The 25219-nt window shown below is 46.1% G+C and overlaps 1 protein-coding gene across 3 annotated transcripts in view; it reads right to left on the bottom strand.

The window, feature by feature from the left end:
* SLC6A13 (solute carrier family 6 member 13) overlaps window positions 1–25219 on the bottom strand; it is a 60508-nt gene that overhangs the window by 15216 nt on the left and 20073 nt on the right. For 2 of the 3 annotated variants that reach the window (XM_039520002.1, XM_039520004.1), the window contains 2 exons: window positions 24372–24504; window positions 15374–15508 (listed from right to left, as the gene is read on the bottom strand). In XM_039520002.1, the coding sequence (XP_039375936.1) occupies window positions 15374–15508; window positions 24372–24504 (268 nt within the window). The remainder of the gene's footprint in view (window positions 1–15373; window positions 15509–24371; window positions 24505–25219) is intronic. The other variant, XM_039520003.1, reaches the window with a different exon arrangement.

Raw genomic sequence — 25219 nt, 5'->3', positions numbered from 1 at the left:
GAACAGAGAATGAAGTTTGCCTGGAGATAACAGGCATGCAGAGGGTTAAAAATAAATCACCCTTGCTATTGTGTAGGATATTGTCTTTTGGCAATTTAAGGTGAACAGATCCCAGTTTAATCAGGTCAAAGCTTGTCTACATGGGGAAAATCAGGAAAGTTCATCCAAATTCAGAATTAAAGTGCCCTTAATTCAATTTAGTTTGTGAATTAAGATAAATTGAATTAATGGGTTTTAATGTGGTTTAACTAATCCACTTTAAATTCACAACTTTAGTTAATTTGGATTCATTTTCCTGAGTGCCTCCATGTAGGCAAGACCATAGCTTTATTTTGAATTTCCAATGTTAGAGATTTGGTTACCATCAGAGCTCAGTTTGAACCCCACCAACTCACCATATTGGTTGTATTTTTTAAAAATCCAGCCAGCCAACAAAACTGTTGATTGCATAATAGAGATCAGTGCCACCTACATATGACACTATCCATTCACCTGTGCCCACCCAAGACAGAGCCTCACAAAGCTGGAGCAATCACTGAGCACTTGAGCAAGGGGCTTCATTTCAGCTACAAAGTGCAAAGGGTGGAGAGAGCAGCTCTGCCACTTCGGGCAAGTGCTTAGAGAAAGACGGACTTGCCCTAGCAAGAGTTAATGCTTTAATCAAAACACTGTGTTGAAACTAATGCAAACAAAGCTTAAGCTTGGCCTATGAGCAGGGGATACATCTATTCCCCCAAGGCCCTAGCCCTAGCCCGGTGGTTCTCAACCTGTGGTCCAGTCAGCACAGAGCTGTAGCCTATTTGACCAGGGCCAGCTCCAGGATTTTTGCCGCCCCAAGCAAAAAAGCTGGAGTTCCGCCGCCAAAGGGCCGCCCCAAGCACATGCTTGGAATGCTGGGGCCTAGAGCCGGCCCTGCATTTGACATCCTCAGGGCCATACGGTAGTCCACAAAACAGATAAGTGTTAATATTAATCCATCCTATAATCATCTATAAACATATGGATCTACTGTAAATCAATGTAATCAGAGTGAGCACCAACTCAGATTATAGCTACCTTTATTCTCATTGTAAAATGATAAATGTGTTTCTTGAGCCAGGGGACATTCCATTTGTGGTTTGAAAACAGGTCTTCTCGGCCTCACTGAAGCTTCCTGCTGTTGCTCAAGCAGGCTTCTTAGGGTGTGTATGGTTCTATGATGAGGTCCCCTCTGACTTCCCTCCATTTGTGATAGTCCCAAGTGCTCCAGATCTCTTCCACAGGTAAAACCACCTCTAGTTCATCATGAAAGGTGCCTCTCTACACCTGATCCAGAGCTATCCTGGGAACAATATTTTTTGCTGGATTACACAGATCAGGAGTTACTTTCAAAACAAAAACAAAACCCTCTCTCCTGCAACTGCTGAGTTCTCGCTCCCACAAGGTCTTGGGAGAAATACATTTTTTCAAACAAAAAATTCCTTCTGCATGTCTGACAAAAATTCCTTGTCATTTATTAATTTTATGATAGTTGGTCATGTCCTTTCACCAGATAACAAAAATTAATTTTAGTCAGATTTTTTTTAATTTAAATTGGATTTTTTAATTTAAATTATAAGAAATTGTTCTTTTTAAAAATAAACCTGTTTAAAATGAAATCTGAATTTAGTAGAAAAGATGCTAAGGCCTAAACATATTATAATCTCTTAAAATATTTAAATACAAAATAAATATGCTGAATCCATGAACCTCTATCAAAAACTTTGCGTTAAAAGATGCTTTTCTAGATAAAGAAAGAATCGGGGGGAAATATCTAACTTTTGAGATCAAGCTGTATAAATATGGCACAATAGGTCATTTACTATATTAAGGGCTTGATCATGTGTAGTACCCATGTGTGGATTCAAGAGATTGGTAAAGCCATCACAAGTGTTGGGACCCTGCCTGTGACTCCGGGAGACATCATCCTGTATCTCATCAGGCTCTTTCACTGAGCCCACGGGCTCATGCTTGTATTTCTCATAGCTTCTCCCTACCTGAACACTGATTGGCTCCATTCTCAAATTATGACTATTTTTTAGTTCATCCACCATGGAAACGTACTCTCCAGCTCATGAAAGAACACTGAAGTTTATATATCCAAAACATTTAAGGTTTTTTTGCTTAATTAAAATAAATTGTATATGCTGTTTTGTGTATGTACCGGTAATTAAATTCCAGTTACCATCCTAATGTAGCATGACAGAAATCATGAGCAAAAAGTTAATTAACTAGTAAATGAAAAATATATCATTCACCATTTTCTAACATACTTAAAAATATAGAATAAGAATCTGAAAATATTAAGCTATATAATTTCTTTTAAAAATGAATATAGCTAGGGCCCTGAAATGGCACCGAGCATTCTCTCTCTCAGGTGCTTGGCTGGCTGGTTCTTGCTCACATGCTCAGGGTCTATAACTGAAAGCCATATGTGGAATCAGAAAGGAATTTTCCCCCAGGTCAGATTGGCAGGGACCTTGGAGTGTTTTTGCCTCCCTCTGCAGCATGTGGGTGCGAGTCACTTGCCAGGATTATCTGGGTACATCTCACTTAATCATTTCCTTGCCATTGCAGGGGCCTTGGGCACTGGTGCACCTTGGTCCCTCCTATTCTCTGCCCATGGCACATCATACTCTAGGCTCTTGTGGGGCTGTAAAACTTGGGTCTAATTTCAGTTGTTCAGGTGCTGGGTGGTGTTGGTGGCCTGTGATATACAGGAGGTCAGACTAGGTGATCCAGTGGTCCCTTCTGGCCTTAAACTCTATGGCTATGTCTACACATATGGTAATGTGTAGAGTACATGCACTGCACACACACCTAGCATGAGTACAAACAGCAGAGTAGACAGGGAGGCACTGCTTAGACAAGCAGAGTAAAGACATGCCAGAACCTCAGAGTATGTACCCTACATGGATCTCCACACAACCAAGCAGTGCCTCCTACATCTACATGCAGTGCCTCCCATGTCTACACTGCTATTTTTAGCCTGCTGCTGGAGCCTTTCCCTGCATCCACACTGCAGAATGACAGGGCTCGGACTCAAGTCACAGTGGGACTCAGGCTCTGACCCACCAGGTCCTAGGACACAGGTCCTGAGTACTTGCTGACCCAGGTCAGACTGATTTGTGTGTGGACAGAAGGGTGGCTTGGGCTCAAACCTGAATCAGAGCCTCTGGTTAGTGTGCACATATCCGTAAAGGCCAAGATCCTGGGGCTAGCCAGCCCTGTGTAATTAGCCTTGTTTTGCCACATCTTTGCTGAGTATAGGACTTAAAAAGAGAGGAAGCCCAACAGTTAGGGGCTGGCTGCCGAGGGAAACAGTTGAGCTGGGTTGTGGCTGGAGCGCAGAGACACAGGAGTGGAACTAACTGCTCTAACATGCCCCTGGAACAAGGGGCCAGGCTCCAGGGCCAGTGATCCACACAAGGAACAAGGAGCAGAAGAGGAGCCCAAGAGAGAGGAGAGGCTCAAGCCCATAGAGGGTTGAGAGATGTTTTTATAGTGTTTAATTTTGTTTGTTATAGTGAGCAGCCCAGAGAGAAGCCCTGGGACCTGCTACTCAGCTAAAGAAGAGTGTGATTCTTTGGAAAGACTTTGCTGCTGGTAAAGGGACTGTGGTGATACCAGCTTGGGGTCTGACCAGCTACAGCTGGATTTGGATACCCCACAAAGGGACTGAAATTCTAAGTGACGGCTGGAGGACTAGGCCCCACAAGACCTAGTCAGAAGTGAACAACAGGAGGCAGTGGTGACCGAGGGGAAAGCCCAGTAACCCTGCACCCAGCTACTCTGGGGAGGGGCCCGAGAACACAATCCAAAACCACTTTCACTGGTTGCCTGAGCTGCAAACATTTATTTTGAATTAGTGAACTTGCTTTATTGACATAGCTGGAGATATGGGGCATTCAAAGAAATTCTCCTGGGAGTAATGGGTCATCTTAAATCAGCCATCATAGCAGGATGTAAAGCTTTTAATGAAGGGACAAGCTGGAAGCATCCTACCTCCCAAGTTGCCACCTTGAAAATGTTTGCAGAGATCTTCGTCACCTGCCCATGGATTCCAGAGTAGGAACAGTGCCTGCACCCCTATGCCTACTCTCCCTAAATGCCTTGTGCAAGAGCGACCTCCCACCCTCCCAGGGCTACAATGCAGGGTTTAGACCACCAAAATGAGAGATGTGGTGATACACTGAGCATCATTACCCCTCCCATACAACTATCGTTTCTCTCTGTCCCCTGGCCCTACCTTCCCAGCTCGCTCTGCAGAATTGCTTTGCTCATCTGTTCTACTGAACTCTCCTCCCGTAATTTCCTCTCGCCTCTTTTCCCTTGATGCTCTTTCTGTTGCAGAAAGCTGCTGACATCCAGAGGCTACCCATGCCCTGTGATGCTGGCAATGCAGCTAGCCAAGGCTTCACAGCAGCAGCTGGAGAGTGAGATGCACACCATCAGCTGCCACCTGGCCTCAGCTTGTCCTGTACATGGTAGTGGCTCGTATGCATGCTCATCAGACAGCTGAAGTGCCGAGGGCTAGAAAGATTGTACAGGGTCTATTTGGCTGCCACCATGCCACAAGACTAACTGGCCGCGTGACACATCTGTCCCAACTGGATGACAAACTTCATAAAAACAGGAGAAGAGCAAACAGCATCATTTCCCCCACGAATCTCTGTTCTTCATTCACAATCAGAATTTCACCTTGCCCCAGACATTTGTGGGAACAAAAACCTGCTTGCCCCGCAATTGTGCAGAGCAAAGGCCATGGGCAGAGAGAACAGCCCGCAGGAACTGGAGCACCTGGCTGTGCACACTGCTTTGCAGCATGGCCTGGTGGATGGAAGTTGGGCCTGGATTCTGTTCCTGACTGCCACTGATTCAGTGAGAGACACTGAACAAGTCTCCTGGGTCCAAATTTACAAGCAGGGCCTCTGATTTTGGGGAGCTGTGTTTGAGACACCTAGGGCCTGATTTCCAGAGGTGCTGAGTTAATTAATATTTACACTGTTTATATTAAGCACACTGCTCAAAGGCCCTATTCAGGCTCAGGGCCCCATTGTGCTGCCAACTGTACAAACATAGGAAAACACGGCCCCTGCCCCAAAGAGTGTACAGCCTAAGGGCTACAGTGCACCTTTTGGGCACAGCCTTTAGCAAAGGGTGGTGTGCAACGCAACACCCAGGAGTAGAAGAACTGAGGGGGAAATCACACAATTTCTCCCCTGCTGCCCTCTCACTCCAAGGTGAGAGAGGAAGGCACAGAATAAGTTACTGCAGCTTCTCAAAAGGTCCTTCCCTTTACTTTTCCCATCATGCCTGGCCAGGTTAAGGGTATGTCTACACAGGAACTAGACACCCACAGCTGGCCCATGCCAGCTGACTTGGGCTCACAGGGCTCAGGCTGTGGGGCTGTTTCACTTCTGTGTAGACATACCCTTAACCTGGCCAGGAACCCAGGCTGGAACCCAGGGTCTAGGACCCTGTGAGATGGGAGGGTACCAGAGCAAGGGCTGGCCTTACCATGAGGCAAACTGAGGCAGCTGCCTCAGGTGCCAGACTGGGGGAGGAGGAGGTGCCACTAGGACCCAGAGTGTAGAAAATTGTGTCTGCTCTTGGAGCATATGTATTCTCTCTGCTTTAGATGCACAGAAATGGTGGAGTGCTGTGCTGCAGGAAGGAGGGCACAAGAGAAATAACAGGCAGGCAAGAGAAAAGGTGAGAGGGAATAACAGAAAGCAGCAGGAGCTGCAGAGAGAGAGAGGAGGAGGAGCCTCTTATGTACCTCTCTAGCATCCCCAGGAGCCTGGACTGATTAACACCAGCTTCTCAGGGAGCTTCCTGTTTCCTGCTGCTTCCCTGAACCCACCTGAGGAGAACAGGCCCTCAACTGAAGTAGTAGAAGCCAATTAGGCCCTTAAGACGCTGATATCTTCCCTCACTCAGGCCCTTCTTACAGCCTGCTTATTTGTCCCCTTCAACTGAGTGTTGAGAGCCACTATAGCTTGCACAGAACAGCAGTCATGAGTGAAAAAAGAAAACGCCCCTCTGGGGAAGCATTCAGAAAAAGAAAGCAAGCAAAGGAAGCTTTTCTAGCTAAGCAGGGAGGAGCTCTCCTGAGATGCATAGACACAAATGTTCACAGTGAGGATGTGAGGGGTGAGGAGATGCCTGATCTTCCAGTTAGTCAGAGTGCAGGTGACCTGGCAGCTACTGCAGCATCCATATCTCCATCTCAAATGGATGTAACTATGCACATTCCTGAAGAAAAGTGTAGGTCAAAGAGTGTGGTGTGGGTGCAAGAAACAGCTGCTGCTGAGTTTAGTTTCTTAAGTCTAGATGATCCAGGACTGTGGACCCACTTGAGCAGTAGCCTGAGGGACTGCCTTGTACTGCATGGGCCACAGCAAGTGAAAAACTTCATGTTCCTCAAAGACAATGAAAATAGAAGTTTCCATCCAACACATTACTGGCATGAAATCCCCAATGGTGACAAAGTGGAGAGGCCATGGCTTATGTATTCAAAAACCCAGAATGCTGCATACTGTTTTTGTTGCAAACTCCTCCAGTCTAATGTTCCAACCACATTGGTTTCTACAGGAACAAAGGACTGGAAAAATCTGGCTAGAAATCTGGCATGCCATGAGAAGGCAGCAAATCACCAGAGAGCATGCCATAGGTGGAAAGAGCTTGAGATGAGACGAAGGTTAAAAGCTACCATAGATGATCAGCATCAAGAGAAGATTGCATCAGTCTCTCTTTACTGGCAAAATGTTCTGAAAAGGCTCATTGCCATTGTGAGAATGCTTGCTACCCAAAACCTAGCACTGCATGACACTTCAGTTCAGCTGTATGTGCCAAACAATGGAAACTGCCTTAAAACTGTGAAGCTGATGGCTGAGTTTGATGCTGTACTCCAGGAGCATTTAAGAAGAGTCACCACCCAAGAAATGTACACACACCACTACCTTAGAAACACAATTCAAAATGAGATCATACAGTTACTGGCAACAAAAGTCAAACAGAAGATTGTGGCAAATCTGAAGTCAGCAAGATATTACTCTGTTATTCTGAACTGCATACCTGACATCAGCCATATGGTACAAATGACTTTAATGGTACGTTTTGTAACAGCAGCAACAACCTAGTGAAAATGTCCCTGTGATGGTGACTGTCAGAGAGCATTTTCTAGAATTTATTGACATTGATGATACTACAGGAGCTGGTATGACAAATGTACTTCTTAAAAAGTTGGAAGATACGGGAATTGCGATAGCTGACATGAGAGGTTAGGGCCACAATAATGGTGCCAACATGAGAGGAAAGAACAGAGGAGTGCAGACACAGATCCGAGAGTTAAACCCTCAAGCTTTTTTTGTCCCATGCAGTTCTCATTCATTGAACTTGGTGGTCAGTGATGCAGCATCAGCTTCTAGTGAGGCTGCTGAATTTTTTAATGTAATTCAAAGCATCTATGTATTTTTCTCTGCATCAACTCATCGATGGCAAATTTTGATGCAACATCTGGGAACATCCTCTCTGACACTGAAACCACTGAGTGCCACATGATGGGAAAGTCAAGTGGAGGTGAAAAAGCCTATCAAACACCAAATTGGGAAGATAGATGATGCCATAGTTCCCATTATGGAGGATAATGCTATGACAGAAATTGTTCGTGGGAGAACAGTGGCAGTGGGAAATGGAATCACCAGAAACATACATAACTTCAAATTTCTGTGTGGCTTAGTGTTGTGGCATGACATACTGTTTGAAATAAATGTTGTAAGCAAGAGACTCCAAGGTGTTGACCTTGATATATCTGGAGCAATGGAACAACTGGACAAAGCAAAGTCAAAGCTAGTCTTACTGGTCAGATGAGGGATTTCAAAACGTTCTGAAGAGTGCACAGAAGTTGGCAGAGGAACTTCACACTGAAGCTATTTTCTCACCCATTCAGGAATACAAGAGTCACCGAAGAAGACAACATTTTGATTACGAGGCACGGGATAATCCCATAAGAGACCCCAAACAACAATTCAAAGTTGAATTCTTTAACTAGGTACTAGATTGCACAATACAGTCAGTTGAAGAACATTTCATGCAGCTCAAGTAACACAGCAGTATATTTGGGATGTTGTAAGATATTCCAAAACTCCTCACTATACCTGAAGAAGACCTACACCAGCAATACAGGGCACTAGAGACAGTGTTGACACATGATGACATGCACAATATTGATGCGAGTGATTTAGGTGATTAACTGAAAGCCCTTTCAAGATACATTTCAGAGGGATCAACTCCAAAAGCTTTTCTGGAATATATGTGCACAAATAAGATGACCACCCTCTTTCCAAAAGCGTTTGTTGCTCTGCGCATACTTCTAACACTTCCTGTAACAGTTGCCAGTGGAGAACGCAGCTTTTCCAAGCTGAAGTTAATAAAAACACACATCTACGCTCCACAATAACACAGGAGAGGCTGGTTGGCCTTGCAACCATCTCAATAGAGCATGAGCTGGCCCATACTGTGGATCTTCAGCAGGAAGCAGTTCAAATCTTTGCAACCAAGAAGGCAGGGAAAGCACCACTTTGATTATTCAAACGGATAAAAATGCCAGTGTTTACTATGCAGACAAGAAAGGTTACATTTGCTGTTCAGGCATTTGAAAGTTAAGTGTCACTTAAAATTTTTGAACAATGCATTTTAAAGTTGTTGGTTCTCCTTTATTGGGGTAGGTAGCAGAGCAGTACCATGAGAGGAGTAGAACAGGAACAAGGCAGAATTGAGACCTTTCAAAGTTTTGGCCCAACCGAGGGGGCACGGGGGCATCATTTGAGCTCCCTGCCTCAGGTGCCAAAGTGTTGTGGGCCAGAGCCTGGAAGTCCTACATGGCATGGGCCAGCTGAGGGTTTTCCTTCACTGCGCAGACATACCCTTAACTTGGCCAGACAGTGGCAGAGGGCACAGCCAGGGCACCATACTCCCTGCCCCTCCTTCTCTGAAAACCAGGTCATAGGTGTCTGAAATTGTACCCCAAAACCTAAGGCAAATCAAAGATGGGACCAAAGCTTGGAAGCTCCTGCCTCCCAGCCCCATGCTTCATCCTCCACTCTAGCCTGTGCTGCCTCTCAGAAAGGCCTAACACAGTGACTCACTTTCTGTATGATGTTGGATCAAGAAGTTGGTCCAATAATAGATATTACCTCACCCACCTTGTCTCTCTAATATCCTGGGACCAACACGGCTCTAACAGCATTGCATTCTATAAGATACACATTTCACAGTGTATGCAAAGCAATAAGGGCTCTGTGCCTCTGTGAACTTTCCAACCACAGGGCTGAGCAAAAGAGGGGCCTGTTTCCTTTACTTACCCTTTAAACCCCACAAGAAAGCAAATATGTTTTTGTTTGAAACTGCAAAGCACAGCTGCTTGTAGACAGGAGGTGGGAATCCACTCCCTGCCCCTTGTTTACATAGCCCAGGAGGCAGAGTTCTAGAGCCTGTCTTTGCTCGGTCCCCTCCCACTGTTTGATGAATTAAAAACAACTAATTGTTCTTTGGATGTCAGCACCGTGGACAAACTCAGCATGGGGGTGCAGCCACAGGCTGAGTGATCTGGCCAGCAGAACTAATTCCCAGTTCCACAAACTGGAGGGGTTCAAGAGAGACGGTGGAGAGGGGGCAGCAAGATAAACACAGCTGTACATCATTCCACTAGGACAGCGCACGCAGGTCCAAAAACAAGAAGAGATGGGGAGCTGTGGAACTGGCCCTTGGAAGAGGAAAGCCAGCCCAGAGCCATCTAGACTGCAGGGCGCAAAACCCAGGGAAGAGGAGCAAGTAGCATCCCTTTGCAACGTTACTCTACCGGCGCATACCTGTCAGGTGACAGGGAAGAACCTGGAGATGCAAAGCAAGAGAGCAAGCAGAGGCTCAGTGCAATCAGGTAGCAATGCACGTACCGCTCCAGTGCAGCCACAAGCCGGGCTCATTTCACTGGATACAGATAGATGTATGCCGTCCCGCAAGCCCCTACCAATGCACATGGGAGCAGATATCAGGAGGCCACACAGACACATGCCTGGAGATACTATTAGACATAGGCATCCACAGAAGAGAGCAGAACATCATGTAAACAAACATCATCTCTGCACACACACACACCCCAGCACTCTGCCCTCCTGGGTGAGGCAGGAGGCAAAACACAAACACATCCGCCAATATTCTCTCTCTTTCTCAGAAATGGAAAGGGGGCAGGGGAGGTGACAATCAAACAAGAATGTACAGAGTCAGTTCAAGGCTTGTCGGGGAAAATAAATAAGGGGAACAAATAATATTTAGCTGGATCCAACCATGCTCCCCCCTGGCTGTGAAGCAGTGAGGTTCCCCAAGCAATGACAGCATCAGCAGAGTGGTGGGGAGGGGCCCAGCTGAAGCAAGGGGATTCAAAATCCCTCCCTTACCATGGGTACAAAGCCCCATGCTTCCCTCCTCCCTCATCCATGTAGCTCAGACAGCAAATTCCTTCACAGCCCTTTGTCCCTAGCAGTGATGTCAGCACAAGGCATGTTCTGAAACAAACTCTGCAGATTCCCACTCCCTCCTGATTGGCCACCCTCTCGGACCTCTCTCCATCCACTAGGTGATGCTTCCCCAGGGCACCCTAACCCCTCTCCCCCAAGCCACCTTTGCTGTACCCTCCTCTGGAATCTCTCCCCTGATCTGTGCACTGCAGCTGGCAGAGAGGGGTGTGGGCAGGCTACAAGGAAAGAGGCCGACCTCACTGTTTGGAGGGAGGATGGTGCATGATGGGGCCTAGGGTAATAGAACAGCTTAAGCTCAGATTTTTGTACTAAAGATCAATGCCATTTCTAACAACCCAGAAACAGGCAAAAGTTAACAGAAGGAAACTGACACAGGCAGCGTTATTAACTAATAACGAGAGAGGGGGAAAATATGCATAGACAAGTTCTTTTTGCAAAATAAATAAAGGAAAGAAAGAGGCAGCTGTCTGACAAAATAAAATCGACTAGGCAGAGGTTATTAAAAAAAATTGAAATAGACAGAGGTTTAAAAAAGATAAATGCTTCAGAGCCAGCATGTTAGGCACATAGGGCCCAAACCTGCCAGGGGTGGTGCTCCCTGGATCAGGGAAAGCACTGACACATATTTAACCTTACGCTCAAGCAGTCGCTCTGAAGTCAGTGGAGCTCCTCAGGGAGCTAAGTGCGCCCTGGGTCAGGGCCGGAGTGCTCAGCCCCTTCCAGGCTTGAGCTCATCGTTAGCCTCTATAACCATGGGAGCTTATCACTGTTATGTTCACCCGTCTTCCTGTTTCTCACACTGTCTTGTTGCGTCTTGTGTCAAGTTAAGCCCCTGTCCTGCCTGGATCCTTGGGGACAGACATTTTAACTGTGATGTGACTCATCAACTTCATTGGGACTCTGGGCAGCTGTAAGTGTTCCCTCATGTGGGTCTCACTGCAGAATCGGGGGCACAGACTGCAAATTCTTCCTACACAATGTCCTCCTACGTGTCTGTAAATGCCTAGCAGAGAGGGGCCCCAACCACCAACAGAGGCTTTTCAGCACTACTGAGCATAATTAATTAGTTCTTATACAAGCAGAATGAGTTCCTGCTAGCCAGAGGGTCAGAGAGAATAGGGAGAATAGAAAGGTCAGTAGGAAACCAACACTAGACCACAGGTTCTCAAACCGCAGTCTCTGGAACCCTTGCTGTTGGTCCAGAGAGCTAACTGCTCCTCCTTCCTATTTTCGCCTGCTAAATCACATGAGAGCGCTAAAATAGATTCATGGGCTTTGAGGCTAGAAGGGTCAACTATCATAAATCTAGACCGGGGTTCTCAACCTTTTTCTTTCTGAGGCGCCCCCCAACATGCTACAAAAACTCCATGGACCACCTGTGCCACAACAACTGATTTTCTGCATATAAAAGCCAGGACCAGCATTAGGGGGTAGCAATCAGGGCAATTTCCCAAGGTCCCCCACCATAAGGGGCCCCACAAAGCTTAGTTGCTCAGGCTTTGGTGTCAGCCCTGGGTGGTGGGACTTAGGCCCCCAGCTTCAGCCCCATACGGTGGGGCTTCATCTTTCTACCCAGGGTCCCAGCAAGTCTAATGCCGCCCCTGCTTGGCGGACCCCCTGAAACCAGCTCGCAGCCCTCCAGTGGGCCTCAGGCCCTTGGTTGAGAACCACTGATCTAGACTGTCCTCCTGCTTAACATAGTCTGAATTTTCTAGTTTCAGCTCAAAGCACTGGATTTCATTATGCCTTTGGCTATTAGATTACATCAGGAATTTCCCAGTATTAATTTCCCACGTAACTACGTGGGAAATTATGTGATCAGTATGTTTCCTTGAGGCACTCGTTCTACTGAAACGGGCCACCTGCTGTGAAAGCATGAGACCTGGGTAGAGAGAACAAAGGATCAGTAATAAATGAGAAGGGGGGTTAGATTAATACTGCCCCAAAAATGGCTGGGATACTCAACTCCTTTTCAAAAAGGAAATTGTCATTAGAGCTAGTCAAATCATTCCAAATGAATCGTTTGTTTGGTGAATTTTACCTCGTCCTGTTTGCATATCGTCCAGGAGCAGATCAAGATTTTCTCAGAATTCTTTATTACTCAAAATTCTTGGTGGAATTATTTCAGTGACTAGTTCTTGGTTGCTGGCTTGCCCACAAGGAGTCCGTTATATTTGGTGTTTTAAATGTAAGCATTTTGCAGAAGGAGAACTGAGGTACAGAAAGGTTTCAGGGACTTTCATAGATCCCAAACATGTAAGCCGAGCAGGACCATCAGATCATTTAGTCTGGCCTCCTGTATAATACAGGCTGGAGAATTTCAAAACCTTGCCCAAGATTACCCAGTAGAGTCAGTCACAGACCCAAGGTCTTCTAAATACCAATCCGATGCCCTGGCTACTGTACCATGCCTCAACTGTACATCCTCCTTGGAATCACCCAAAATAATTCCCCTCCCTCCTCGGTAATGAGACCTTTCAAATATTTGTAAGTGGTTATCAGCTGCCCCTCTTCTGATGTATCATTTGCCCATCAGTGAGGCATCTGGTTGCGAGGATCAGATTGGAACGGATGTGTTTTATTTTCTATAATGATTTGCCACCAACAGACTGAAGGTCAAAAATAGTTACAGCTTGCAGGAGTGCCCTCTAGAGCCAATTAGAGCCTGCTCGACCTGACTGGGTATCAGAATGGCTAGCAGGAGTCACACTGTCCTTGCAAAGTGGAGGCTTTTCTACGACACACAGCAGAGACTGGGGTGCTGACCATTCCTTCCCTCATGTGAAAGTCTTCTAGAATTTAATTAAAACTTACAGCCTTGCTGTTAAATTCTACAGGATGATTAAAACCACTATAGAAAGGTGATCATTTTCTGTTGAATTCTATAGGACGTTTTTCATATAGGAGAAGTGTCAGGCATGAAATGAGGAACTTCCCAAATCTGACATATGGATGGAAACAACCTCTCCACCTCCTGAATTTCATCCCTATTAAGTTCCATAGTACTTTCCATCAGGGAACTTGAAAGTGCTATATTAAAAGTACAATTAATAAATGTATGTACATGAGTTGGGAGTCACTGACTTTCACTGGCATCTGTGCTTCTAGTACACACCAAAAAGGGTTGGCCGGTATAGCTATAGTGTAGATGCAGCTTATTCCAGCCAAAAAACAGCTTTTCCTGGTATAGCTTATACCAGTTCCCTAAGCAAACAAACTTTTCTGCCAGGGTAACTGGGCCTACACTCTGGCTTTTGCCAGGGTAAAAGTGTCAAAAAAAATCACCCCCTAGCCAACATTACTGTGCTGGCACAAGTTTCTAGTGTGGACCTGGCCTAAGTCACTTGGGGGAGGGAGTTCAAAAGAGCCTAAGTCTTGTAACATCCTTACCACAAGGGAGGTCACCTCCATTTAACTGATGCATAAACAGAGAGAAAAAGGCCACCATTTTCACACGTGGGTGCCTGACTTAAGGCTTCTAAATCATTGTTTAGGCCCATAGTTAAAAGTGGCCTGATGTTCAGAGGTGCAGAGCTCTGGCTGTCACTGATTTGCGCAGGATTTGAGTGTGTTTGCTGACTCAGAAAAATCAGGCCAGCTTTTACTTAACTGCATGATTCCACATTTATGCACCCAGATTTGAAAATGTTGGCCTAAATGACCTGCTCAAGGTCATAAAGAATCAATGGTAGAACCAAGCACAGAACCCAGGAGGTCCTGACTCCAACTCCCCAACTGGTAGCATTAGAGAATGCCACCTCGCATCCAAAGAAATCCATTCTCCATGCTCAGAGCTGTGCATCAGGGGCTTGCTATAGCATGGCCTCCCTCAGTCATCCCCCTCCCCGCACACTGTGCATTCACGCATCTATATTCAAAATAAAAAATGCTTGGCCTGGACCGGAAAGAGTTAAAGGGGTTACGAAGGGTTTCGCTGACCTATTTTCCAGGCAGGCACCCTTTAATCTCCTTTGGAGACACCTTCGCACAAAGGCTGGTACAGCAGCTCAGCTGGAGCCAGGATTTAACGTGGAGGAACTTGTCCTGAAGAGATTAAAAACGGCAATCGGGCACTGAACCTTCAGTCAAACTGGCAGGAATTTCTAATCAAGGGAAAGGGGAGAGAGGAAAACAAGGGAGATGGGGAGCAAGATGTTTAGTGGATTGACACCACAGCAGCATTCAGAAGTACCTTCTGCCCATACTCTAGGACGGGGTAGGAAGGGCTGATGACCTCTGCTTTGCCTCCAATTATATTAAATATCACAGCATGCCATCAAAAAATAAAGATTCCTAAATCTTTGTGGCTCTGGGGCCTCCATACCCCCTCAATCTGGCTCAGGAGAGGAGAGGAGTTTTACAATGAGTATCTCCAGAAGACAGAGTTGATTGACTGGTGTCACCAAGCAGCTAAGAAGTTTAGTGGCCCCATCAGTAGTGTTTGAAGCCTACATCATTTACCAATAGCATCAGCCGTGGAGAGAAAGGGCTTTGGGATTTTAGGAATTCTGCTGGTGAAAACTGAACAGTGAAGCTAGCTTAGTTGGGGGACCCTGATGGTGTCAGCTGAATGCTTGTGAATGTCAACGTGCATTATGTTCACAGGGGGGAAGAGGAGAAGAAGAGATAATGAAAAAGGAAAAGGCAAAGAGTAAGTGATGGAGTGGAGACAGAGAAGGAGAAAGAACAGTGGGGGAATTAAAAAGGGGAATGGGGGCAAAGAAGGGAACTGGATGGAAGAGAAAGAGAGAGAATTACAAACACATGCACACACCCAAGCAGAGCTCAGCCAATCAGTTCTCCTTCTATCTTACCTGAGGGTCCATGAGACGAGTGAGGTCTGGGTAAAGGTAGAACAGGATGCCCTGCATCGCCCCCGGCAGAGAGATTCCCCTGATCAGAAGAACTACCAGCATGAGGTACGGGAATGTGGCAGTGAAATACACCACCTGGCAGGAGAACACAACAGAGCAAATGTGAGAGGGCAGCCTGGGGAAATGGCCAGAAACCTAGGACACCAATGAAATCTTGCCACAAGGGGAGCAAGTGCAGTGCAAGAGCAAGTTAGAAAGGCCAGGATGAGACAGGATCAGCAAGATAGGGGCAAGGAAGGGACAGGATTACTATGTTTCAGGTCTTCTTTAAAGCAGAGTAGAAAGCAATTCACTTTTATTGATTGGTTAGAAAAGTCACAATGTGGCCATTATATCTACAACTAGATAATCCCTCTTTAGTCTTGGCCCTGGGTCTACACTGGGGGGGATCGATCTAAGTTACACAACTTCAGCTACACGAATAACGTAGCTGAAGTCGACGTACTTAGATAGACTTACCGTGGTGTCTTCACCGCGGTGAGTTGACTGCTGCCGCTCCCCCATCGACTCTGCCTGCACCTCTCGCGGTGCTGGATTACAGCTGTCTACAGGAGAGGGCTCGGGGGTCAACTAGACTAGACGCGATAAATCGATCCCTGCTGGATCGATCACTGCCCACTGATCCAGTGGGTAGTGTAGACATACCCTTGGTAGTGATCTAAACATCAGGCCTGGTCTTAGCTGGCGTAAGTCAGGGTAGCTCCATTGAACTCAATGTAGTTCCATCGATCTACACCAGCTGAGAATCTGGGCCCTTATTTCCATCTGCTCATTCTGACAGGAAAGCAAAGGAAGGATTCATACCAAGCAAGTCTCTCCCTAGCTAGGAGTAGGCCAGGAGAGCATAATCTAAAACTAACCAGATGGATGCAAACAGCAGCAGCTTGTCCTGGTACATCTCCCTTCATGATGAGACAGTCCTTGGGATATCATCAAGGAATCATCAGTAGTAATAATAATTAGTCTTATTGTTTGAGGTGAATGTAACCTAGCAGCAAATAGCCATTTCAATTCTTTATTGAAGTAATACAGACATGCACTGGGTGCCTGGGTGTTGTAAGACAGAAGCCCATTTCAACTGTGATGTCACATCAAAAACCTTGCGAGTCTAAACTTTCCCTTGGCTCTGCTGGTCAGATAGACCTGGTAACAAATGGGTTCGTAGGTAGGGGCACTTGTGCCATTCATAGACTTAAGGTCAGAAGGGACCATTATGGTTATCTAGTCTGACCTCCTGCACAATGCAGGCCACAGAATCTCACCCATCCACTCCTATAACAAACCCCTACCCTATGTCTGAGTTATTGAAGCCCTCAAATTGTGGTTTGAACACCTCAAGGTGAAGAGAATCCTCCAACAAGTGACCTATGCCCCATGCTGCAGAGGAAGGCAAAAAACCTCCAGGGCCTCTGCCAATCTGCCCTGGAGGAAAATTCCTTCCTGACCCCAAATATGGCTATTGTTCCTGCCACTACTTACAGTAATTCACAAGTTGTGATTACAGGTGGAGAAACAGTATGTGGAAATGATGGGTGTGTCTATATCAGTTTCTGGACTGCTGAGTTCCATACTGATGTTAGAGCCAGGATACAGTCAGCAAGTTCAGAGAATGTGATGGTTTTCTGGTGTCTGAAGCAAACAATGGTTGTCGTAACATTCACATGCATTCAGGGTGTGAACCTGATACGTTTTTTCAATATTTGCCAGAGCAAGGGGTTTCCAGTGGCCACCATCCTGTCTCCCTTGTACTGAAGCATCAGCATTGAGCACTAGGACTAGCAGCTTGCATTTGGCTGAGACAGGGCCACCCAGAGGATGCAGGGGGCCTGGGGTCTTCAGCGGCGGGGCCTGGGGCGGAAGGACCCCCCTGCCACCAAATTGCCGCCAAAGACCTGCCCCGGGACCCACTGCCGAAGTGCCGGAAGGACCCCCCACCACAGGTCTTTGGGGCACTTCGGCGGCAGGTCCGGGGGCAGAAGGACCCCCCGCCGCCAAATTGCCGACAACGACCCGGAGCGGAAGAAGCTCCGGGGGCCCAGGCCCCACGAGAGTTTTCTGGGGCCCCCGGAGCGAGTGAAGAATCCCGCTCCAGGGGCCCCGAAAAACTCTCCTGGGGGCCTGGGGCAAATTCATGTTTCAGCTGTTCCTACATAAAGAGCAATGCTGAACACAGACATCCCATCAACATCAGGACCGAGTGACTTAGAGCTGTTGCAAGGCATGTTCTAATACTCAGGTAGTACAAAATAGGGGTCTTTACCATTAGGCTTTGTTTTATGCATCATGTGTTCTACTGCTTAGCCTACTTCCCTTATGAATAAGATGGACTTAGATATGTTGGAAAGCCCTTACTTTGGCAAAGTAGTTGCATTCCTTTGAGGAATACTGAAGTCCAATGTCAGTGCTAATCCTTTCTGGGATTCTATGTCTTGCAACTATAACTTGGGTTATTGTGGTACATTGGGGATTGTTCAAACTAATTGCTATAGTAATCCACAACAATGACATACTGTAGTCTTCATTGTTCAACATAAAGAAATCAGTGCCCATGGGTTGACATGGTTTTGTCGGCATTTCTTGCAGTATCGCTGATGCGCTTGCATTTACTATATACTTTTTAAGGCATATCAGACATCTTAAGACATGATGGTTAACATGTACTAGGCCAAAAGAATACGTCAAAGTCTCTGTTTGGACTTTTCCATGGCCATGTGCCTAGTGAGGTTTATCTCTGCATATTTAGTCTGAATGCAATAGGATAACTGTTTTTTCACCTTCAAAGGTTATGCCACACGAGAGTGAAAGTTCATCTATATGGTGCCTGTATTGCATGATGTGAAATCATTTTCTTTCTAATTTCTCCCCATCCATCCAGTATTACTTGTTTCATTTGTTCATCCTTCTATCAGTTACCTCTGATCTTCGCCTGTATGTTGGAAGATTTTATGCACTTGCATACTAACTCCAACATTTGTCTTGACCCAAGTACCAGTCAGCATTAGCACTGAGGGGGCAGGGGTGTATTTTCCTGGGGAATACACAATTTGGCCATTATCCCTCTGCAACTGAAGACCCTGTCTATAACCTGGGTGGTGATGTGATGAGTGGTTTTTTCTGGACTGATCCAAGCAGTTAGTGGTCAGATTCAACTGTGACATATGCTTACATATGCTGACAAAAGGGATTGTACTCAAATACAATTACATACATGCATGTACATACATTTTCCCATTTGTGCATGCTGTTCTTCTGGTGGCATGAAGGACTTCGATATACAACATAGTTACTAGCCTTCCTAGAGCAGTGCTGCACCAATTCCCTTCCCAGACCTGTCTGCTAATAGTTTTGTTATGATCAAAGTAGGAAAACTACTGCATCCGTTTCTTTTATTAGGATCATCAATCATTGGTATTGCAGTGGTGCCTAGAGGCTCCCGTCAGGGACTGGGTCCCCATCATGCAAGGCATTCTACACACACATAATGAAGATGATTCCCTGCCCCAAAAAGCTCACAATAGAACTATGTTCTTTATATTCTGCCATATTTCTTATACAAGAATTGCCCCCTCTTCTGCAGGATTAGGTGGTAATTCCATGTCCTCTACCACAGTGATGTTTGCTGGATCTGGATCTGGATTCACTCTATCTGCTGTAAAGCAATCTCCAACCCATCTTCTGCTGGAATGCAAATCATGCTTTTTCCTAGGTCTGGTGCGCATCTTTTTCTCTGTCACCTCCAGTGGTGCTGAAACTAGGAGAGCTGGGGCTGCTGCTGCACCTCCTGGATTGAAGTAGTAACAACAACCCAAATACATGGTTTCTATCATCAGCACCCCACTATAAAAATTGTTCCAGCACCTTTGGTCAGCTCTGAAGTAGGGAAGGGGAGAAAGGTTTGCATGATGTCCTCCCTTTGAATAAGGAAATACTAGAATGTCATTGATGATGGCTACAGCTCCAATGAATCCTTCACATATTTCATCAGCCTTGCACTGCACTGTATTTTATCTCAGGCTCAGATTGTGCCAAAAAGGTAGGTGAAGGAATGCATAGCCACAAAATATGTGGTCTTTTGGATTGACGGTTCAGGACGTTTACTTGACTGACGCGCTGACCTTGCATCCAGGACACTGAGGTAGAGGTAATGACATTAGAAGTAATGTCTTAAATGAGTTGCAAAACCTTTGCCAATATTTGAAGGTCTCAAGGACTGATGCAGGCTCCAAATTTGCCTGCTGAGGGCTTCTGTACAGTAGCTAGCAAGTAAGTCCAGTCTGCAGGTTGTCGATTTAATAATTATCCCTATATTTACTATGTGATCTACTACCTGATTCAGGTGATCAGAGTATGCAGGTGAGGTCTTTCCTGGCCCACAGATGAGTGGGGTGAGAATTGGGGTAAGATAAAAGGAAATGCTTGATGGTAATAGCCCATCTGCTTTGAAGCTTTCTGTGGGAATATCAGGCTTTGCATTCGCATTTGGATCTAGAGATTGCACCAGTTTTAGAAGTTCAAGATCCAGACACGATCCCAGACTCATAAAATGGTGCTGTCCAAGTGCCCACAACAGATAATTCAGGCTTCATTGTGGTAGTTGTATATCTGCTTTTTAGCTTGCATGGGCTTTCTCTTTTAAGCTTTTCATTTAATGCCTGCGAGTAGCTGCTGTGAAACTGGCAGTCTCAATTTGGAGAAAGTTTTCTCCGGTTTAAGAATGTATCCAGCAATGTGAACATCTGGGTCTAATGAGGTATTACTCAATGCTTGGCTCAGGCACAATCTTTTTATTTCTTGAACATTGTTAGCACTAACCATATCGCTAGAAACCTTGCTGGGATCAGAAACATTGTTCTGTCACACGCTGGTCAATAACATACATGGTCATGTTGAGTCAGAGCCACGTGCCTCTGCAAAGTGTTTCCATCTGTGACAATCTTCTCCAGGAAAATGTCCATATTCATGTGTCTTCCTGGATATCCGTGCACAGTTTTCTGTGCCTTGGGATGCATGAGATCACTCCTGCTGCTTTTAGTGGGGGGTGATTTCAGGTCACTCTTTGTCCCTTTCTTTTGGCAACAGGTAACTCCCCAATACTGGCAAAGCCTTTCCCCTCGGATAGGCTTGCGTTCCGGCAGCCATTGTTTCATGCTGGGTTTCTGTACATTGATCAGCCCTAGCTGCATCTAGGTCTGTTTCTAGGGAAAGCGGAGCTCCTTCATTGAGAAGTCTCTCTCTGACCACGGGATCTGTGCCAAAGAAATTACTCCCACTATTCTTTTTTGTTAAAATCCTTTGGTGTTTTTGCATGGAATATGTATCTAGCATCAACTGGGTTTGCTTTTTGCATAGCATATGCTTTGTAAATTAGTTTGCAGTGCCTTAGCATCATGCCTGCTAGTAGTCATGTGTTATAGACGCCTCTGCCTTGTTTCACCAGGCCACAGCAGTAAGTAACTGCCTTTTTCTTCTTCATATGTTGCTCCATAGGAACCAGAGAGGATTATATCTTCACAAGCTGATTTCCCTTACTCCACCCCTCCTACTCCTACAAATTCTTAATAGGTTTGCCAGCTTCTGAGGCAATAGTGAACTCAGGAAAGCCACTGACATCCATGCTATCACTCATGGCAAGTGGATTCGGTCAGCTCTACCACCATGTAATGGTTCTGTTTTGGTTAAAGTGCGTGAAGAGGACACCATTTGTTATTAAAATCTTTTTATGTCCCTCTGTGCTTGCTGACTCCAAGCATAAAGCCAGCTGGGAATGGTTCAAAGAGGGGGAGCAGAAACTAACTAATGATCTTACAGAACATACTACTGTCATTTGCATTAACAAAGATCAAGGAAGCAGGGATGGGATGGAGTCAGGCCAAAGTTACACAGCTCTGTTCCAGAAGAGAATGAGTAAGAGAGATGCAGGCAACCAAGGAAGTACAGCTAAGATGAGCAGGACAATTAACCGAGACACCTTTATGGTCACATGGGGAAAAAGGGGTGCAGGCAGGAGAGTATTAGTCTCGTCACCAAGGGTAAGGGAGGGCTTGGTAGCTGAGCAGATTAGATCGGGGTGCTTGTCATGGAGCAGAGGAGTTATTCTCTCTTTCCCTGTTAATTCCAGTTTCCCTCCATCCACTGCCCATTATTGCATTCATTATCATTTGCACTTCCACTGTGCCTTTTATTTGAAGATAACAAGTCGCTTTACAAACACGAGTGAATTATGCCCCATCTCCTGTCAGGTAGGCAATATCTCCTTGCAACACCCGCCTCCTCCCTCTCCCTCCCCTCCACCCGCCCCGACCTTTGTTAAAGGACCCTGGGGTATGGCTGCCTCTTTGCTAGGCCCTGGTCATGCTAGTTCATCTTCCTGTCCACTTCCCAAACCAGTTATTTGCAGGCACTGCAGACCAGGGCACGCCACACTTCAAAGCACTGAGGGTACGTTTACACTTACCGGGACGGTCGACGCGGCGAAGTTGCTCGCTCGTGTAGTCGAACTATCACGATCTGATCTAGACGCCGAGTTCCCCGAAGCGCGCGCTTAACTCCGCCTCCTACTCCACGCGGCAGGAGGGAGAGGAGGAGGAGTTGAGCCGGAGGAGGAGAGCCGCGCGCGGCGCCTGGGTAGTAAGTAACTAACTAGAGTTAGTCAATTCCACGTTATTCGTTATTCTGAATGGCGCACGCTAGTTAGACCCCCCCCCGTAGTGTAGACCAGGGCTGAGATACAACACTTAGGTTCATAGAGTCCAAGGCCAGAAGGGACCACGGTGATCAACTAGCCTGACCTCACGTATAACACCGGCCATAGCACTTCCCCAAAATAATTCCTAGAGCAGATCTTTTACAAAAACATCCAGTCTTTATTTAAAAATTATCCGTGATAGAGATTCCATCATGACTCTTGGTAAATTGTTCCAATGACTGATTACCCTCATTGTTAAATATTGACCCCTTAATTCCAGTCTGAATGTAGTCTAGTTTCAGCTTCCAACCATTACATCATATTATGCCCTTCTCTGCAAAACAGAGGGGTCCACTATCAAATATCTGTTCCCCAGATAGGTACATACCTAGATAGACTAATCAAGATAACCCTTAACCTTCTCTTTGTTAAGCTAAATAAACCGAGTTCTTTGAGTCTATCGCTATAAGGCATGTTTTCTAATCCTCTAATTAGTCTTGTGGCTCTTCTCTGTATCCTCTCCAATTTATTAACATTTTTATTGAATAGTGGACACCAGAGCTGGATACAGTATTACAACAATGGTCGCACCAGTGCCAAATACAGAGGTAAAATAACCTTTCTGCCCCTACTCATGATTCCCCTTTTCTACATCCAAGGCTCGCATTATCCCTTTTGGCCACAGTATTGCACTGGAAGCTCACGTTCAGCTGATTATCCACCACACCCCCAACATCTTTTTCAGAGTCTCTGCTTCCTAGGATAGTGTTCCCAGCCTGGAAATACAGCCTACAGTCCATGTTCCATTGTATACATTTAAATCACATTGTTTGCTTGTGCCTAGTTTACCAAGCAATCCAGATGACTCTGTATCCATGACCTGTCCTCTTCATTTACCATGCCCCCAATTTGTGTGTCATCTGCAAACTTTATCAGTCATGATTTTATGTTTTTTTCCAGTTCATTGATATATATGTTAAATAACAGAGGGCTAAGAACTGACTCCTGCAGGACACCACTAGAAACACACCCACTCAACGATGATTCCCCATTTACAACTATATTTTGAGACTCATCAGCTAGCCAGCTTTTAATCCACTGAATTTGTGCCATGTTAATTTTATATAGACAAGATGTGGTGAGGTAATATCTTTTATTGGACCAACCTCTGTTGTTGAGTGAGACAAGCTTTAGAGCCAGACCGAGCGAGGAGGAGAAGGAAAAGGAGAAGAAGAACTCTGTATGGCTTGAAAAATTGTCTCTCTCACTAACAGAAGTTGGTCCAATAAAAGATACTACCTCATTCACCTTGTCTCGCTAATATCCTGGGTCTGACACGGCTACAGCTACACTGCATGTTAATTTTATATCGTTCTAGGTTTTCTGTAATAAAAATGTCATGCAAAAAGTGAAAAACCTTGGACATTCTTGGATTAGTGATGTCTCAGATTGGCAAATAACTCACAAATAATTCAGTCAGGAAGTGGGTGAGCAAGCAGGAATGGAAAGGAGTAAGCTGGGGCTGTGTTACCACAGGAGTAAATTCACTGGCAATCCCCCAGTTCTATAACTTGTGCTAGGATACAGTTCTCTTTGGGGCCAAGAGCAGGAGATGGAAAATTCCTTTGGCCCTGAGGCAGAGGGGGCCTTTTGGTCCTTATGGGTTTCCTTAGCTATCACCTGAAAGATCTGGAGGCTACTCTGAACCCCAGCTGCCAGCTGGAGAAGGAATGTTCTCCCTAATCTTTCTGTATAAGTGGGGGACAGGTGGCTGGCACATCACACATGCCCCCAACTAAAAAAGATCCTTTAAGGACGTGGGAGAAGCACCAGCCCATGCCAGGTAGCCTCTCCTGAAGACCCCAATGGAGGGAAGGTGGCAGCTCTTTGAGGACCTGGCCTGAAGGAGTGGGAACGTGGGGGGAGAGGACTGGGCCTCCCCGGCAGACATTTATTATAAGAATGGGTCCCGGTGTTTTCTGGAGTGATGAGGTAGCTGAGAGTGGTAAAGAGAGAGTCCTCTTTGGGGGAGGGGTCCAAAGACAAGTGTTCTTCTTGGAGTTTCAAATTCACAGAAACCCATCTGCTCCCATCCTCTGCAGATTCCATTTCACAAATCCCTTTGGGAGGTGACCCCTGCTGGGCTTGCCCAGCGCTAGAGGGAATTGCCAGCTCTCATTGGGTTTCAGCTCAGGAGCTGTAGCACCTTGGACTGCAATGAAGGCAGAGGCCAGACCTGAGCCAGGCACTCACCTTGCCTGTGGATTTGACTCCTTTCCAGATGCAGAAGTAGCAGATGACCCAGGCGAGCAGAAGGCAAAGAGCCAGCTCCCAGCGCAGGCTCCCCAGGTGCTGTATGCCAGCGGAAATCTTCAACACTCTCCTCCTGGGAAGGCAAACAGACATTGAATCTTGCTACGTTCAGCCGTTAGATCCTCAGTGACCAGCCAGTCCTCAAGGGCCCCTGGTGATGCCTTGCAGTTTAGGGAGATCAAGCCCTACCCCTGAACTGTGCACCTCAGGAAAGCGCAAAGGACATTCCTCAACTGCTTCCCTCTCAGAAATGAAAGGCCCGGTGGGCAGGGTCCCAGCCTAGGGGGCAGGAGACCTGGGCTCCATTCCCAGCTCTGTCACTGACCTGCTTGGGCAGGACACTTCACCTCCATTCCCTCTCCCTCCCTTTGTCGTCTATTTAGACTGCAGGGTCTTTGGGTCAGGAAATCTCTTACAATGTAAATGTACAGCACCTAACACACCATGGCCTCTGATCACAGCTGCTGCATACTGCATTACAAATAATAAGATTTCCCTACCCTTTGGAAGTGCTTTAAACCAGCTGGTGTTCTGACATAGATCACAAGGGATCCTACATAAGGACCACCCTCAGCTAATTCCTTCCAACCCCGTTAGGTAGGATGACAAAGGGTTGGGATCACACAGTATAAAGGTATTCCCCTTTAGGAGCCAAAGCCACAAGGCAGCATGTGCCATGCCCAGGACTGTAGAAGACCACGTGACAAAGCAAGAGAATAATGGAGATCACGGAGGACGCTAACTACATAGCAGCTTCCCACGCTGCAGCTTCTGCTACTCTTTCCCAG

The sequence above is a fragment of the Mauremys reevesii genome, linkage group 1, assembly GCF_016161935.1.
Source record: "Mauremys reevesii isolate NIE-2019 linkage group 1, ASM1616193v1, whole genome shotgun sequence".
Taxonomy (NCBI): Eukaryota; Metazoa; Chordata; order Testudines; family Geoemydidae; genus Mauremys; species Mauremys reevesii.
Note: the sequence above shows the minus strand (reverse complement) of the source record. Positions and strands in the feature narration are given on the sequence as shown.